A 16156-nucleotide genomic window follows, 5' to 3' on the forward strand; every position below is an offset into this window, starting at 1 on the left:
CAGGAACGAGACTATCTGTAACTCTGTCCAGCGCTACGCCTCATGCATAGCGGAAGTAGTCAAGGACCTATACTGCTCAAGTTCACGGGAGGACCAGACATCAATCTTTTTCGGCGTTTCTTCTGGCCCTATACCGAAACGCAAGTACATATCGTCAAGGAGTTATGCCAGCAACCCGTGGTTCTCCGGGAAAGCTGTTGTGCCTCCGAAAACACAAACAGGGGAATTGCTTTTAGCATATTTGCCATCACTTCCTGAGAACCAGCTAGCACGATCAGTTTTTTTCCTAACCACTCCGACTCAACATTTTGTTCATTCTCCTTTTTGCCCAAACCCTGCTCCATGTACTAACACCCTGTGAGTTCTTTTATCAGGAATTGGATATTGCATGCCACCCCTCGTCTAGTCAAAGTCACTGGCATGAGATCATCCACCAGCTTGTTCGCAATGGCATGCTCGACCACGAGTTGGGTTCTATACTTATCCGTCGGCAATCCCAGCTCGACGCGGATGCAAGCCTAGGCACACCTCACCTCACACATCGCCACCTACTGGAATGCGACTTCTCGGTAAGGATACCGAATCACAGTAACTTATCCCTTCAAGGCTCGTACAGAACTTGCCCTCACCATTTCCCCTCCCCACATATGTCAGACGCTGGCTCTTGCTCACAATGGAACTATATCAAGTTTCATAGATCCAAAATCAGTTCATCGGTCCCAACATCACACATGCAATCGAGGCATGCCAACTGGTATGACTAAATTGCAGACGTTTTACTAAACGAATTTCTATGCGTGCAATAAAGGTGTGTCACCAGAGTTTTTGGCTTCTTGTTCTAATTATGTGCACTCCCCCGCAGTTCTACATCCCTGCAATACTCCAGGAGGGATGGGCTCTGTACATTTGGGACATGTTGTCAAGGATCATTCACATTATCGACCCGGCTACTGGCCCAAGGGGATGCAATGCAGACCAGAAGGATCGTCATGAGCTCATAGCGTCGCGGCTCCACGACGCCTTGTTTCTCCGCCTAAACGATTATTTTGCTGGTTGGCCCACACCTAAGGAAAACTGGACTACAAAATACCCGCTACTAATGCAAAATCCAGTTACCAGGTATCATCAATCGCCTGCTGCATAACCTGGCATTCAGCTTCTTTATTCTACTACCAACCTCTCTAACCACTATGTACATGTGTTTCGCTCTATCAGGGAAGAAAGTGGGTTATGCGTCATGCATATCATCAGGTACCACGACGGGGAAAAAGCCCGGAATGCGCTTACCAAGGCATGTGTTGTGCAACGGACAACTTTTTCTCATTCTTTCTGTTGAATTGATTCTTACTTTTCATTTTCTATTTTAACTTGAATCATTGTATAACCTCTTGCAGAATACCTTGGCAGTCACCAGACTGTGTGCCATCCAGGAGATGATGAAGCTTCAAGGGAACCAATCATCACTCCCAGCTGATGCACTATGGTCAGTATTTGCTCCGAGTGATGCATTCGACGACGACACGGCCGCTTAACTGTAGACCAACTCGAACATATGGATCTTTTTATCGTTCTCTATACTGTTTCCCCGATTAAACAATTTGCTCAAGATGTTCTTTCTTTTCAAAGCAATGATCATCGTGTAGTCACAAACTCCCCAACCGTTTCATTCCTTGTTTCAATCCAACTCGGTTGCTGTTTTCATTAGTCCACCCCCACCTTAACACCATTATTCAGTTGGAATTAATCCCTCCTCGCCAAACATCCTCCTACTAGATGCAACACCATATCATACTCAAACCAGTAATCCACCTCGAACAGTTGAATCTTTTCTATCTGTCCCTTTAATTCATTTTCTGTGGTCACAAAGTTACCACGCCGCGAACCATTCTATGAAACTCGCCTCATCTTTCGTCTAGCAATAACCCAAATGTCAGACAAGAAATTTGTTCGAAAATCAATCCCTCGTGTCCTAAACATGTTTAAACCAGTCCCTTCGCAACTAGAATCCAAAATAATATCGTACTTACCTACACCATTTGCCCGCCACAATAGATTTTCTTCTATCACTCATTTTTGAAATTTAACTTTCTTCATGACCCCATAATAGATTTCTCGACTCAAATCCATGCGTCGCACGCGCCACCCACGTCTGCCGTAATCAAACTACTGCAATGCTCATAGCTAAACCAGTAGTCATTCTCAGGTAGCTCTAAGTTAATGCAGGTACATACCACTCTAGTCTCCCGCTAACTTAAATAAGTCGCTATTATGTTCTTACAATAAGACCTCAGGGAATTTAAATCACCGATCCCTGGGTTTGAAGGATCAGAGAAGCCTAGCAGTCTTCATCTCGTCAATCCTTCGTAACGCAAAATGAATGCCCACGCCCCCAAGCGTTCTCTGCCTATTCGGTGGTTGCCCGGAGGCAGAATGGAAGCCTTGCCCTGTTTTCCTTCATCGTCACCATCTTGTACACCAGCGATTTCGCCATGTAGTCAAGCTGCCCCTGTCAAACGAGCAGGACATTGTTTTGTTTTTTGGTCAGTTATCATGCCCAAATGTTATCTACATGTCTCAAAAATATCGGACCTCAGTCAGTGCGGTAACTCTCTCCCCATTGTAGTCACGGAGGCAGTGCATTGCATAGAACCAGCTTTCCTCCCTGCAATTTTTTTCCACAATAATGATGAGGAACACCAATCACACAGCCCAAATTCATTCATATAAGTTTGGCACGCAGTACCTGTCACAGTGACCATGCACTCCCGTCTTGAAGTGCAGTGTCCACCCTTCTGACGACACACGGACCCCAGGAATGCACTCGTGTATGCAACGCCACAGGTTAGAAATCACCCTCGTGCCGTTTTTCTTGTGTTTATCCTGCACCTCATTAGGTAGTTCTTGTGTCTCCACTGGGTCCATCACCAGGCAATTTTTCTTCTCTAAGTTAACTGCATACACAGCCCAGCTATTGTGCTGCTTCAACAACAGCAGTACCTGCAACAAATCAAAATGTATGTAACTACCACTTTCTTTTCACCCAATTGATATCTACATATAATCAATGTGGTCGGACAGGACGACCATATGCTTCTTACTTCTTGGCACGCTTCAATCCTGACTCCAGTGTGCTCCTCTGTTATCATGGTTGCAATATACTCGTAGTCAAGGTCTGATGCCCGCTCGGCTTCAGACAATTCTGCCTGCAGTACAAATCAGGAGTATGATCGTTTCATGAGCATTAACCCCTTACATTTTTACGTTACCACTATACTTTTTTACTGAATCTAACCCTTACCGTGAGCCTGAAGTCTGGTATCATCCTAAACCGTTCTGGCAATCCACAAAAAATGATTGCCTCCTCCTTCCGCTCAGGATCACCATCCCGGTCAAAGTACATCTGGATCTGCGTCCCAGTCATCTGTGTGGTGTATGGGTGGGTATGAATGTACCATGGCCTGCACTTTTGCATTCACAGATATGTTAGTCTTACATCAAAAACATATGCCAGCATATTACGGCAACTATTTAACGACATGACCTTGCAAACTCCATGGTAGAGCATCCGTCCATCTTGTCGAACAACCCCATGACATCACATCCAATCGGCTCATCTGGATGCAGACCTAGCTTGCCTGGGTACTTCTCCCTCATCTCCTTCTTAGGCTTAATGAACTGCCCAAGATGCGGTGGTACTCGGACTAATTGTCGAGATAAAACAGAGAACCGATGTCAGCACGACCACCTTGTTTATGTTTACCAGTTATGAAGTATAAATCAGTCGATGATTTTCTCATGACTCGCCATCATCATCATCAGGTGCAGCATGCTGCCCACCGTTTCGTATCATCGGCCCACCTTGACCACCGTCTCTTATCATCGGCCCACCTTGTATCAAGCCAGAAAAGTCAGGCAAGCACATTTACCATGGACTAACCAATCATTTTCTACTAAGCTATTCATTTTATTGTTTCTTATTTACCTCCTGCCATCGCTCTGCGTATCGCTTCAATAACGGGATCCTCCAGAACAACCGCCTCTTTCCCCTTGTCCTCTGCAAAAAAAAGTGCAAGCTCGGGATAAATGCTTTGAACAAAACAAATGCACCCTTCACCGGTTGCTACCGGACTTCTTTTTTACGAGCTTTTATTGTACTTACGTTTAGAAATCCGTCGCAGAGGACCAAATCCGGGGGGGAACACTTCACTACCAGACGCCACACCAACAGCCCCAGAGATGTTCTCATTTATTTCTGGGACAGCCTGGTCATCATGTGCCACACGCTCTTCCACCGGTGTTGGGTCATGTGTGATCATCACTGGCTCTGGCTGCGAGACAATTTCAGACAAGAACCTGACCTTCTTACGCCTAGGAGCATCCTCATGACCACCAGCTCTCTTCCGCCCCCCGTTGCGATTACCATCAGTCGCCACGTGATCAGCTGCAATCCTTATTGGGTTAAGTGTCCTCATGTCGTCAACCATAACCATTCGTGGCTGAGCTGCGATGCCTGCTACACATGGTTAGAGTGAAAATTAATTCACCGAAAATATTTTTACAGTCGTCTTTTCTACTGATGCTTTACTATGTTTTTATACCTTCGTTACCACATCCGGCCCGCTCCTGATGTTCTTTCTGAGCAGCCACCGCGAGTGGATCCTCCGATTACATCATTTGCTTCGATCTCTGCATTATTAACAGATATTTACCCGTTAGTGAATCCAGTATGTCTGTTACTTTTCCGCAACCATGATCTTTTTCTTTTAATGCATACCTTTGTTTTCCAGCTTCTTTGCCAACTCTCGAGCATACTCTTCGTCCGTTGCAAACATTCTCCTAACCGGAGAGGCTGCTCTACTTGGACCTGGCTCTCCAACGCCACAGCTTGGCACACCTGGACAAAGAATTTTGTTTATGTTTTATATTAGTTGTGCATTATGCATTACCACACATTTGGGGTTTTTGTACAGCACATATCATTCTGTTTTGTGACATGTGTACGTCAACTGATAAGTACTCACCTGGTGATGCAAACATTGCACGCAGGCAGAAGGCGATATCATCATCCAGAAGAGCAACCTCATCGTCACTCTCGCCATATGGGACAAGTGTTGGAATGCTGCCATCCAACTTAGGAGACAAACCACTTCCAGCCAAACCATCTGGTGGGTTCCCAACGGGCCCGGAAGGACCCCCACTCCCAGCTATATTCTGGAAACTTCCACCATCTGCATCACCCGCACTGGATATGGATGCAGCATTGGTACCAAGTTTTGTTCCAGGGCCACATATCAAAGCTAACCACAGACGAAGGCAGGTCAGATTTTTTAGCTACAACCTAGATCCCCCACTCATTCTTTGCAATTTTCATGAATTAATACATGTTCATACCTTGCTCAGTTCGTCCTCCAACGGATCTAGCACTTGAAGAGCCGACCATCAAGTCCATACCCAACTGCTGCTCCCCACATTTGCATTTTCATAGTCATTAATCTGGTAATTGGCTAACTAGTTCAGAATTCCACCACCTTCCTGTTTTTTTTGCCATTTCCGAATATATTTTTTTGTATACTGGATCACATACATGAAATCGGTCGGATCATTGGAGCCGTGCTCACAGCACCGGGATACAACTTTCTCCCAAAGCAGAATTGTAGCCTTCTCATTTTCTCATCTGCTTGCCTCATCAACTCCTCAACCACCGAGCTTCGGTTTTCCTCACTAGTCTCCGCCGCAACTGTTACTACAGCATCTACCAGCATTGGCTTCACATGATCCTCCAGCACGGACATGATGATTTGCATGCCCTGTGCGCAACAACACATCGAGAAAACGAGACACGGAATCGTTAGCATCTAAGCACCACATGCTTATTTCGGACACAAACGGTGTTACTACATGCTTACCTCCGTAACCTCTACACTGCCTCCCCATGGTACTACCTCTATCCTCGGCACCATCAGAGGGTGCCACCTCATTGCTAGTCCAAGCATGCTCCCTTCAGGTTTGGCCTGCGAACAAAAATAAAATGAAATCATATATCATTGTATCACCACTCCCATATTTAACTTGAAAAAAAATCAAAAAACAAACGCAAACTTATTTTTTATATGCCGTTATTTATGCTTCAAACCTTATATCTCCGTGTTTCCGGCGGTCTTTCTCTGTCCTCCTCAAACAAAGTGATCAGCTCGTCCATCTTCTCCGACGAATAAGAAGCAATCTTCGGCACCAGGTCTGTGTTAATGTTGGCCCCCTTGAAATCAACCCACTCCAGGCAGAATAACTGTTCATTGAAGACAACCAAGAGGTAGGTCAGCAAACAGAACAACCAGCAATCATATTTATGTGCAGGTATTTGAGCTTAGACTGCTTTTTCCCACATTTTCATACCTGTACGAGAAGATTGTAGCCTCCTATTGTGTATGTCTTTGCACCGGTCAGGAGATCTGCTTTAAATTTCTCTGCAGCTCTCCTGGTGACAGTTAGAATGTACCCTGCCCAGTCGTAGTCTCCAATTTTGCTGGGGTCCTCCACACATGCCAGCAGCTCGTCTGGCACGTTGGATTGCCCACTTTTCGGGTCAACTAGAGTGCAGCACACAAGCAGCGTGTACGCTATGCGTGCTGACTCCAGCTGTTGTGGCGACATCTCATCAGGATCACAAATCTGAGCAACTTTCTGTAGCTCCCCCACCTTAACTCCAGTAGATGCTCTAACATCCAAACCCAACAACGATTGCACTTTCTCTACAGTTCGTGCCCTGTCCGGCAGAGGACCAAATTTAACAGGCCTCGTCCCGGACACGACGCCAGTTATCCTAGACACAACATCCCCGTATAAGTACCTAACCTGCCCATCCGGAAAAGTCATACCCATCATTTTCGGATCCAATCTAGCCAACGCCCGTGCGTAGAACCGTCTATTCATTTTACCAGCTACTCTAACTGTCAGGAAACTGCCCAGGCCGGTGCTCCTCACCACTGGGTAAAGAATAGAGCCGACACTGAACAAGGTTGTTGCAGTGGAGGTGTTCCTGATCGATGGCCCTGGCAGATTCTCCGCCGCCAGCGCTGCCTCTGTTGGATGGATATCGCTTGCATCAGCTGGTGCAGGGAGCTGCAGCCTACTACCCCACGGACGTACAGCACGGCTAGATCCAACATCCGCACCCGTTTTCCCGCGGCTCCTAGTGCGGCATTTTTTGGAGGAAGAAGCTTCCCCCTTCATGGCGCTACCGAAGCTACAAAAACGGCAGGAAAAGGAGCAACAAGAAGCAGTCAAGACCATAGCGCAAGGATTCTTTAAATGCATAAATAATGGCGTCTTGACTCCGATCTACTTACCAGCGATGCGTCCTCGGACAAGATGCAAGGTGGCGTCGACGAAATCCAATTCCCCTCGAGCCTGGACCCAATGTTCCTCCTCTGTTTTCTTGCTCTCTCTCTTATCTCTCCCTCTATCTCTCACTCTCTAACGAGCAAACTGGTGTACAGGGGGGAGTACGAAGTGGGGGGGACGGCAGAACCACTGTGGGACATGAGGAACCGCTGGCCAGTCCTAGCCACACCCTTGTCAATTTCGATCCGTCGGTCACAAAAAATATGACGTGGAACATCAGCTACCACACGGCCTTGTTATCCAATCCCCCGCTCGGTCGCACTTGGCGGGACAACACACCACCCTCCCTGTTTTGTCACGACTTGTCGGTGCGTTTAGGCCCAAGATTCTCCGTTCCACACCGTTTTTTTACCTTTCCGAACTCCTGTTCAACAAAACGGCGCCATCGACAGGTTCAGCGACGGTTCACGATGGGTGCACAAGTTTTTCCCCGCAATCTCATAAGCTTTCCGTCGATGGTCCACGCGTGATCAACCTGGTGCACGAATCAGTTTGATCTGTACAGTGCAATGATCCATGCGCACGTGCCAGCCCCCACCTCGGGCCACACATACTCGAGGCTACCAGCCAAAACCGAGGGAATGTCGTCACCAGTGCGCACGGTCACTCAGACCGTGCTGATCCTTCCTCGGAACCCACATGCTCAAGACAAATTTAATTCAAATGCCACCAATCCATCGCGGGGGACCAGTAAGCATTATTATTTGTGATCAGCCACACCGACATGCATGCAAGATCCACCTCGCCGACGACTTCCACCTCCAAAGCTAACGGGACGGCAACCTCTCTACCCACCTGCGGACGCACAAGCGAAAGAAGAATCTATCTAAGTTTTTCCTATGGTCACATATGAATTTTTTTCCCTTTCAGATTTGATTTCATTTTACCTCAACAGCGACAACCACCTCTGCATCACCCGCTTGGCCGCCGTCCACCTCGTCTTGACCATGGACTGAACTGGCTTCACCCCCATCCTGCGGCGCATCTCCAGCAGATATGCCCAGCCACTGAAAAAATGGAGAAGAATCCGTCAGACTTGACAATTTGTTGGCAACCATTTCTGTCCGCTTGCAATTAAAGAAACTTCGAGCACGTACATGCGCGAACAAATCGCTGTCTAGCTCGCACGCTAAGCCGGCCGACAGGATGCCCGAGCTTGGCCAGCTAAACGACGGCGCCATGACGAGGAAGCAACTGAATCGATACGATGTGTGCCTGGGCTAGATGGTGCTCTTTTGCCTTGTATGTCCCTAACCGCCAGCTCGGTGCCTCGCAAAAAAAAAAAAAAACCGCCAGCTCGGTGAGCTTTGGCTACTTAAAGGCATGAAAGCCGACGTGGTGCGTCCCCTTACCACTCACCCCACAAAGCAGTACCTCCTCAATCGTTCAAAATTCAAAATTCAAACTGAAGCATGGCCCCACATAGCAGAACACGCACCGCCCTTAAAAAACACACACATCGACCTATGTGGCTACTGATCGCCTCTGTAGCCTGCAGTTTTTTTCTTACAAGACAAACTTTTCATACCATACGGATCAACATCAACACAAGCGTACTTCACGTAAAATTAAAACGGCAACCGCACGTACAATTAAAACCGCAACCACTTGGAAAAAACTACATTGCAAGACTAGTAGAACATATCCATACAGATACAACACTACCAGGTCTGTCATGGGCACGCCTGCAGTTTAACAGCCTCCGCATTAGTGCAGGTGTTCCGCCTGTGACCGGCAACACCGCAGTTGCTGCATTTAGCTTCTTTCCTCGGTTTTTTTGGAAGATCACCTCTTTCCGGGCAAGTCGTCTTCTTGTGCCCTTTTCCGCGGCAAATGCTGCAATACCTGGTTCTCTTACTCAACTCTTCATACGGCGCCTTTTCTCTGCTGCTCGTTGGTCGACCAAGTTTCCTCCTCCTCTCTGGTGCATCGAGGCCAGCCAAAGTATCCACATTCATTTCTCCTCCATGGCCAGCCATTTCCGGTGTTGCCCCTTCGCATTGCCTTGCCTCCATGTTTGCCAAAGGAACCCTGTCCTCCAAGGCCAAGCCATCTCTCTGATCATCATATTCAGCCAACGCAACAATCCCATCCCTAATTATCTTCATGCCTTTCTCGTATGCCTCTATTGATGCGTTGCCCAGCCGAACCAGCTCCATCGCGTGCACGTACAAAGCTGTGTGCCGATGCGTCATCGTCCTGCTCCCAGCATGGTCTCGCTGGTATATCTGCAGGTGTGATGGGAGAACATCCCTCGCATCCCTAGTCCACCTTTTCATTATCAACCTTGAAGGTGTGATGGGAGAACATCCATAACCTGCAAGACAGGACAAATCAGATGGTGATAGCACCAGCAAGCTAATTTTCTCTATCCATAAAACTATCTTTCATCTTGTTGTACCTTAAGCATGTGGCAGCACGGCATGCCCATGTGTTCAAACAGCCCACATTCGCACTTTAACATGGCGCCATCATCCAAAATCTTCACCTCAAAGACAACCCGGGACCACCTCTCACACCTATCTGCTTGCGTGTGTGTCGCTTTGTAAATCTTACCCTTTTCGACTTCCTCAATTCTATATGCATGAGCCTGGTACAACAGATCTCCTAGCTTCTCGAACATCGCCCGTGTGTACACCTTCGCCGCATGCCTCTCCAATGACATATTGCATTTGACTACCACACCACCCTGTTTAGCAAATAACAGAATGTTCACATCCGATCAGTACATCAACGATGGTTCAATGGATTGCAAGCACGCCAGCACCAACTAAAACGTAAAAAAAAACCTGAAGCATACTCACAGTTTTATTCCGATTTTCTTCATAGCTCTCGTCCGCATCCCGGGCAAACTGCAGGCGCATGTAATGTTTCACAAACATATGCATTGGGCATCCCGGGGGGACATATGACTTCAGCATGCTGTTAGCGCTCTCACTCCGCTGCGTGCTGGTCATCTTAACACAGAACACATCCTTGAAAAATGGCTTCGCCCATTTGTGCCTAACCTCATACACTTGAGAAAGGTAGATGTGGCTTTCTAGGTTGTACTTCTCTATCAACATCTTCCAGGCTTGCTCAAACTCATCAATTGTAAGCATGTGATTAACCACCTTGTGGAACTCATCATGGAAATCTGTCTACTTTGTGTACATCGGCCCAAGAGTTTCCTTCACCTTTTTCAACACATGCCATTTGCACCACCGGTGAGCCGTCGAGGGAAGAACACTTTTCAAAGCCACCTACATGGCTCTGCATTGATCTGCTCAACAGCAAACAACAACAACAACAAAGCCTTTAGTCCCAAGCAAGTTGGGGTAGGCTAGAGGTGAAACCCATAAGATCTCGCAACCAACTCATGGCTCTGGCACATGGATAGCAAGCTTCCACGCACCCCTGTCCATAGCTAGCTCTTTGTCGATACTCCAATCCTTCAGGTCTCTCTTAACGGACTCCTCCCATGTCAAAATCGGTCGACCCCGCCCTCTCTTGACATTCTCCGCACGCTTTAGCCGTCCGCTATGCACTGGAGCTTCTGGAGGCCTGCGCTGAATATGCCCAAACCATCTCAAACGATGTTGGACAAGCTTCTCCTCAATTGGTGATTAACCACATTGCTCAACAGCAACATTCACAATAATCAAAAAAATGTTTATATCTTTCCAATGAACATTTTTTATGCAAAAAACAGAGGACTTTTGCCAGCTGTTCTCATACCTGTGAGGATAGTTACGGGAGCCTTCCCTCCCATCATCCTGACGAACTCACTGAAGACCCACTCGAAGCTCTCAACCTGCTCGTCTTGTAGAAGAACCCCAGCCAATATGATGCTCTGAAAGTGGTTGTTCACACCAACAAACAACCCGAACGGCATGTCATATAGATTTGTCCTGTATGTTGTGTCAAATGTGACCACATCCCCGAACTACATGTACTGGTTTCTACTGATGCCTGTAGCCCACATCAAATTCTTAATCCTACAGCCGTTATCTGGTTGTACTCTAAAAACAAATTCCTGATCTTTAGCTGCTATCTCAGCAAAGACATCAATTGTCTTCTTGACATCATCCTCAGCTTGCTCTCTGTTAATCTTACCGCACAGGTTTCGCAGTGATCTTTTAGTAAATGGAACTTTCTCAGCATCCCCGAAAAAACTTGAAATTATGCTGTACACCTTTGTGACATTCACATTATTCTGCCTTAGCTGCTTCACCAAATCCTTGGTGTACATGTCTATGTGCTTATGTGACAGCCAATGCACTTTCTCGCCGCATGTCTGCGTCATTGAATGATTATGACTTGGTCTGTGCTCTGTTATGTACCAGCCATTGTCTGATGTTCTCAACAATCTTATCATCGCGGGGCACTCACACCGGCAGGACCTGCTATTCTCCCTAGTTGGTTTCCCCTGGAAAAAAACACATCTAGTTGTTAGCATTAACTTCCATCATCCAACCAAAACTTATTCATGCTCGTTAATGATAAAGCGTGGAAGAACTCACGGCACATCCACATACTACTTCCTGCATACACTTTGTCTTCTCTGCATTAAGCATGCTTTTGGCGTATCTGATGCCAAAGCCATTTTCCCAAGAATACAAATTATAAAAATCGTACGCCTCGCCCAATGAATCAAATGTCATCCCAATTACTGGCTCAAGCACATGATCCCCGAGCTTTTCAGCATATCCCCTGATTGTTTGCTCCAGTGCCCCTACTCTCTCAGGACATGAAACTCTATCCAACGGCTGATTCCCAACTCTTACCCTGTAGGCATTCACAGTTTTTTCATAAGCACAACAACAACAGTACCATCACTGAAGACGCAAACTAAATCAAGCAACTAAACATCCCCTAGCGTCTGAACCAAGCAATACATGCAACAAAGTGGAAATGTTTTTTTCATTTCTGCTTATTGAAACATACTGTCGGATTTTTTTCATTTCAAGTAAAGATGATACTTTCAGGAAAGTGCACAAACAGTTCTGAAAATGACATACCTTTTTGTCCATCCTGGAGCCTGAGGATCTACCTTCCCAGTGGACTGAACAGTGGCAGCATCGTCGTCTTCACCAATTTCTCCCATTGCAGCCTCTTTCTGCTCCTCATCCTGGATTGCATCTGCGTTGTCGCCTTCGCTCTCGCTGAAATAGGGCATAGGTCCTCCAACCCCGCCAACACTTGATTCTTCGCCCAAAAAACGACCGGTGTTTTCAGCAGAGGTCCGCGCTGCCCCGCACAGGACTGCCCCACGAGATCCCTCGCCGGTGCGTTCTGCACCGCGCCCGCACATCTCGAGCAGCGCCGCCGCGCTAGATGCCTCATCTGGAAAGATTGGCAATCTGCTAACAATCAGCGGAGGAGATAACCACTAGCAAGCTCAATCTAAGCCTCAGAACGAATAAATCAAAAAACTTACTTGTCAACAGGAGAAACGGGGAAATCCATTGCAAAACGGCTCCGCCGGCGCGGCCACACCGCCGCCGCAGATGCAGCAACCCACCCCTCTGTTTTTTTTTCGATCCCCAACCCCACCCCAGGGGCAAACCCTTTGTGGTGGTGCTGCCACGTCCATGTGTACCAATACCGCCAGGTGGGTCCAGCTCAGTACAGCTGCCAACATCGTCAACGACGCCTCAAACGGCTCGGCTGCAGTCCGTTAACGGCCTCTGGACGCCCGCAAACGACCGTCCATCTGACTACCAACGTACACATACCTTATGGCATTATCCACTCCCCGTATTGCTAGCACAGGAATACAGGTCACGGATCACAGCGCGTTTCTGGACGGCGCTGATAGCGGGATCATCTGGACCCGGGTGCCAAAACGCCGCTCCCAAACATCGTGAAGATATCATGTTTACGACATTCCCTTCCGAACAGTTCCAAGCAGTTAACAGTACACTTGAGGGTCCATTGTCCACTATCATGATCGTCAAGAACCCAAATGGAGAGTTGGCGGATATTTGTACGCCAAGCATACAAGTGTCCCTGGGACCTCCCAATGAAAAGATTGCCATAGCCCTTTGTCATGGCGGGTGGCATTTTAATTTCCCTCCAAGGACTCCCCTCCATGTCCACTGTGACTATTGAAAAATGAGTATAAAAGTGGATAGTGCCATTCAGGGAGACGCGTTCTGAATCACAAAAAGAACGCTTTATGAGAACCCGTGGATCGATCATCGCAATGGTCATCCCACTGACCCTGTATGGAAGTCCATCCTCCAGTTTGTGATGAGTAGATCATTGCCACGGGCATGGGCAGGCCATACTTTGCGAACAGGGGCACATATACCATAAAGCGGGAAGGAATGGCTGGGTCAAAGCACAAAGAGTATTTGCCTATATGCGAAAGGTCATCCAATTCTATAGGAGGCAACAAAATCCACTCCTGGGTGGCGGGATTGCACACAGCATAATCGAATTGATCAGCCTCAGGCCAGCTGAACCGCCGACAATGGAACCTTTTTCCTCGTGGAAACGAATTCCAACCGCATTGCATGCATAGGGTGGGGGGATTTCCAGCATTTGCAAAGGAGAAGGCTGGTGCCACGCAAGAACGGGAGACCGGGGTCAACCATTGGAGCACCTTTCCCGGACAAATTGTGGAAATTGCAACTGAGGCTCAACTGGAAGGAGGCGGGGGGCGCAGTCTGCGGAGCCTTTAAGCTGATGTCGTAGTCCCAGTGGAAGAAGAAACCAGAGAGCGTCTGCGGGGACCTCTTGCGGACGCCGCAGTCGGAGCAGAGGGCGAGCCATGGTTTGGACATGCGCTTGAAGCGGCATAGCGACCTGTAGGGCACCCGTGACAGGATCTCCATGAGGATGTCCTCCAGGAAGCAGCTCACCTCGGCCTGCTCGTGTTTCTGCTTCTTCTTATTCTCCTCCTAAAAACGTCCCCGTGCCCTTGCTCGCCTCCGCCTCAGCCTTCTCCTCCCGGCGGCATTGCCTCTGCCGGATCGGCTCGAACGTCGCCTCGCCTAGGGTTTGGGTCTGGATTTGGGAAGGGGAACGGAGGAGTTGGGTCGATCGTGTCGTCGCTCCTCACTGCCCACTCACCACTGCGGCCGACCCGGTGAGAAGAAGAATGGGAGGTTCACTTTATCTTGGACTGCATGCTGAGCTCGGCCCAATTAGTTCTGCTCCCTCAAAAAAAAAATCTTGTTAGCAACATTGCTTTTTTTCCTATATTATCTATACCAATATAAAAAGACCCAAATGGGCAGATCCAAACCATCTCGGCCGTCAAATCATGTTATATAGCGGTTCAAATCATGTTATCTAGCGGTTCACGGGAATAATAGGATATTAATTGAAAAAATAATTGATATCTTACCAAATACCAACGTGCAACAGATATATCTTACCTAATATAACGTGCAACTAATCTTACCTAATATAAACGTGCATTGCACGTACATTATTACTAGTATAAAAAAAGCAAAAGTGATCTCTCCTCCGAAAAATAAACAACAAACAAAGAGATGATTTCTTTACAATGAACAGAGATAAATACAAAATTCTTCACGAAGGGCCTTTCATAAATGCAACATCGTACATACACACAGCTAGCTGCCAAATGTCTATTGATTAATCGATGATTGGTTCACACATGTTTTGTGTTGTGATGATTGATGACTCTTTGCCTTCGCCCATACATGAAACTGAACTGTTACTCCCTTTATTTCACTATACTGCATGAGAAAATATATGCGGGGTTAAAAATGTGTTTACCTATGGTACGGTTTACGCATTGCTTCACCTACACTAATTGTGTAATCGAGTAGAACCACATGCAACCAAATATATGGTACTGCAACTATATATCTAGCTCTAAATTCTCTTCCTTTTTGCGAATCTTGTTCTAAATTCTCATAACTACTAAAAACTTCTCTAGGGAAAACACGCCGTCTACATTTGTTCTTTACTTTACAAGGATGCATGCATATATTCCAGATAAGCAAGCGCTTGATGGTCTTGGATGATCGTGGCTCCGTGCAGTGGATAGGAGAGCTCGTGGGCTTGCCTTCTTTGTCGGTGCCGACGATGAGCTTCTCTGGTTCTACGGAGACGACGGCGAGGCCGGGCAGCAACGGCGGCGGCGGCAGGGAAGAACAGGATGCATCCTCCTTGTCGCGGCGTTTGCTCGTGCCCGGTTCCCCTTGCCCTTGCTCGCCTCCGCCATCTCCTCCCGACGGCATTGCCTCTGCCGGATCGGCTCGAACGTCGCCTAGGGTTTGGGTCTGGATTTGGGAAGGGGAACAGAGGAGTTGGGTCGTGTCATCGTCCTCACTTCCCACTCACTCTCTGGATTTGGGAGGGATCCCTTTCTCTTGGACCAGGCCGCTGCGCTGGTGACCTCGGCCCAATTACTTGTGCTCTTCAAGTGTTGGACAGCTTGCTCGAAACAGCCCCTAAAAAAACTTGCTCGAAACAGTTTTCTTTTATTCTAATAATAAAATATTGTCTAATAAAAAGAAGAAACGGCAAAAATTATCTTTCTACTCCGAAAAACAAACAAACAGGGCGACGCTAGGGGCTGGCCGACCGGAGCCATGTCCTGATTGGTGGGCTACCGAGCCGTCCAATCTGGCCTTCTGAGTCGTTGGATGTCCCTTGCCTGAATCGTCTCCTTCCTCCCGCTCGTCAACACATACATAAAAAATCCCATCGTCCATGCCTACAGCTTTCATGTGTGTGCGCTCCAATGAGGGCAGCAACACCCGCTCTGCCCCTAATGTCGCCGCTCATCACA

The 16156-nt window shown here is 47.6% G+C and overlaps 2 protein-coding genes and 1 long non-coding RNA gene across 9 annotated transcripts; 1 reads left to right on the forward strand and 2 right to left on the reverse strand.

The window, feature by feature from the left end:
* Positions 1-7: 7 nt before the first annotated feature.
* Positions 8-1278, forward strand: LOC123067943 (uncharacterized). The gene is made up of 4 exons (XR_006431556.1): positions 8-569; positions 655-754; positions 863-1119; positions 1216-1278. It is a non-coding gene; the product is annotated as an uncharacterized lncRNA (long non-coding RNA).
* A 333-nt stretch (positions 1279-1611) lies between these two features.
* On the reverse strand, positions 1612-7542 carry LOC123067890 (uncharacterized). 5 transcript variants are annotated; one of them, XM_044490486.1, is made up of 13 exons: positions 5392-5493; positions 5022-5297; positions 4775-4894; positions 4599-4686; positions 4160-4510; positions 3983-4054; positions 3805-3888; positions 3542-3701; positions 3299-3458; positions 3099-3203; positions 2744-2997; positions 2590-2662; positions 1612-2506 (listed from the first exon to the last, which is right to left on the reverse strand). In XM_044490486.1, the coding sequence occupies exons 5-13, from the start codon at positions 4488-4490 to the stop codon at positions 2405-2407; spliced, it is 1341 nt and encodes a 446-aa protein (XP_044346421.1). In that variant the 5' UTR covers positions 4491-4510; positions 4599-4686; positions 4775-4894; positions 5022-5297; positions 5392-5493; the 3' UTR covers positions 1612-2404. The 5 variants fall into 5 exon arrangements, 3 of the variants coding, with proteins under 3 accessions (XP_044346421.1, XP_044346426.1, XP_044346419.1); XM_044490491.1 differs by having other exon boundaries at positions 1612-2500; positions 4160-4513; XM_044490484.1 differs by having other exon boundaries at positions 4160-4513.
* Positions 7543-8866: 1324 nt separating this feature from the next.
* LOC123067920 (putative protein FAR1-RELATED SEQUENCE 10) lies at positions 8867-12985 on the reverse strand. 3 transcript variants are annotated; one of them, XM_044490509.1, is made up of 7 exons: positions 12821-12971; positions 12402-12743; positions 11904-12168; positions 11119-11809; positions 10206-10944; positions 9803-10090; positions 8868-9718 (listed from the first exon to the last, which is right to left on the reverse strand). In XM_044490509.1, the coding sequence occupies exons 1-4, from the start codon at positions 12847-12849 to the stop codon at positions 11327-11329; spliced, it is 1119 nt and encodes a 372-aa protein (XP_044346444.1). In that variant the 5' UTR covers positions 12850-12971; the 3' UTR covers positions 8868-9718; positions 9803-10090; positions 10206-10944; positions 11119-11326. The 3 variants fall into 3 exon arrangements, with proteins under 3 accessions (XP_044346436.1, XP_044346444.1, XP_044346439.1); XM_044490504.1 differs by having other exon boundaries at positions 10206-10949; XM_044490501.1 differs by having other exon boundaries at positions 8867-9718; positions 10206-11809; positions 12821-12985.
* Positions 12986-16156: the final 3171 nt, after the last annotated feature.

Source organism: Triticum aestivum, chromosome 1A (assembly GCF_018294505.1).
Source record: "Triticum aestivum cultivar Chinese Spring chromosome 1A, IWGSC CS RefSeq v2.1, whole genome shotgun sequence".
In the NCBI taxonomy this organism is placed as follows: domain Eukaryota; kingdom Viridiplantae; phylum Streptophyta; class Magnoliopsida; order Poales; family Poaceae; genus Triticum; species Triticum aestivum.

Coding starts and splice junctions, on each gene's coding strand:
- LOC123067920 (XM_044490501.1), bottom strand. CDS start 12,849: ATGGATTTCCCCGTTTCTCCTGTTGACAA. Junction 12,744..12,820: donor CCCGTTTCTCCTGTTGACAA/GTAAGTTTTTTG, acceptor GATTGTTAGCAG/ATTGCCAATCTTTCCAGATG. Junction 11,810..11,903: donor AAGTAGTATGTGGATGTGCC/GTGAGTTCTTCC, acceptor GTTTTTTTCCAG/GGGAAACCAACTAGGGAGAA.
- LOC123067890 (XM_044490486.1), bottom strand. CDS start 4,490: ATGGTTATGGTTGACGACATGAGGACACTTAACCCAATAAGGATTGCA. Junction 3,459..3,541: donor TCTACCATGGAGTTTGCAAG/GTCATGTCGTTA, acceptor GCAAAAGTGCAG/GCCATGGTACATTCATACCC. Junction 3,204..3,298: donor TACCAGACTTCAGGCTCACG/GTAAGGGTTAGA, acceptor TTTGTACTGCAG/GCAGAATTGTCTGAAGCCGA.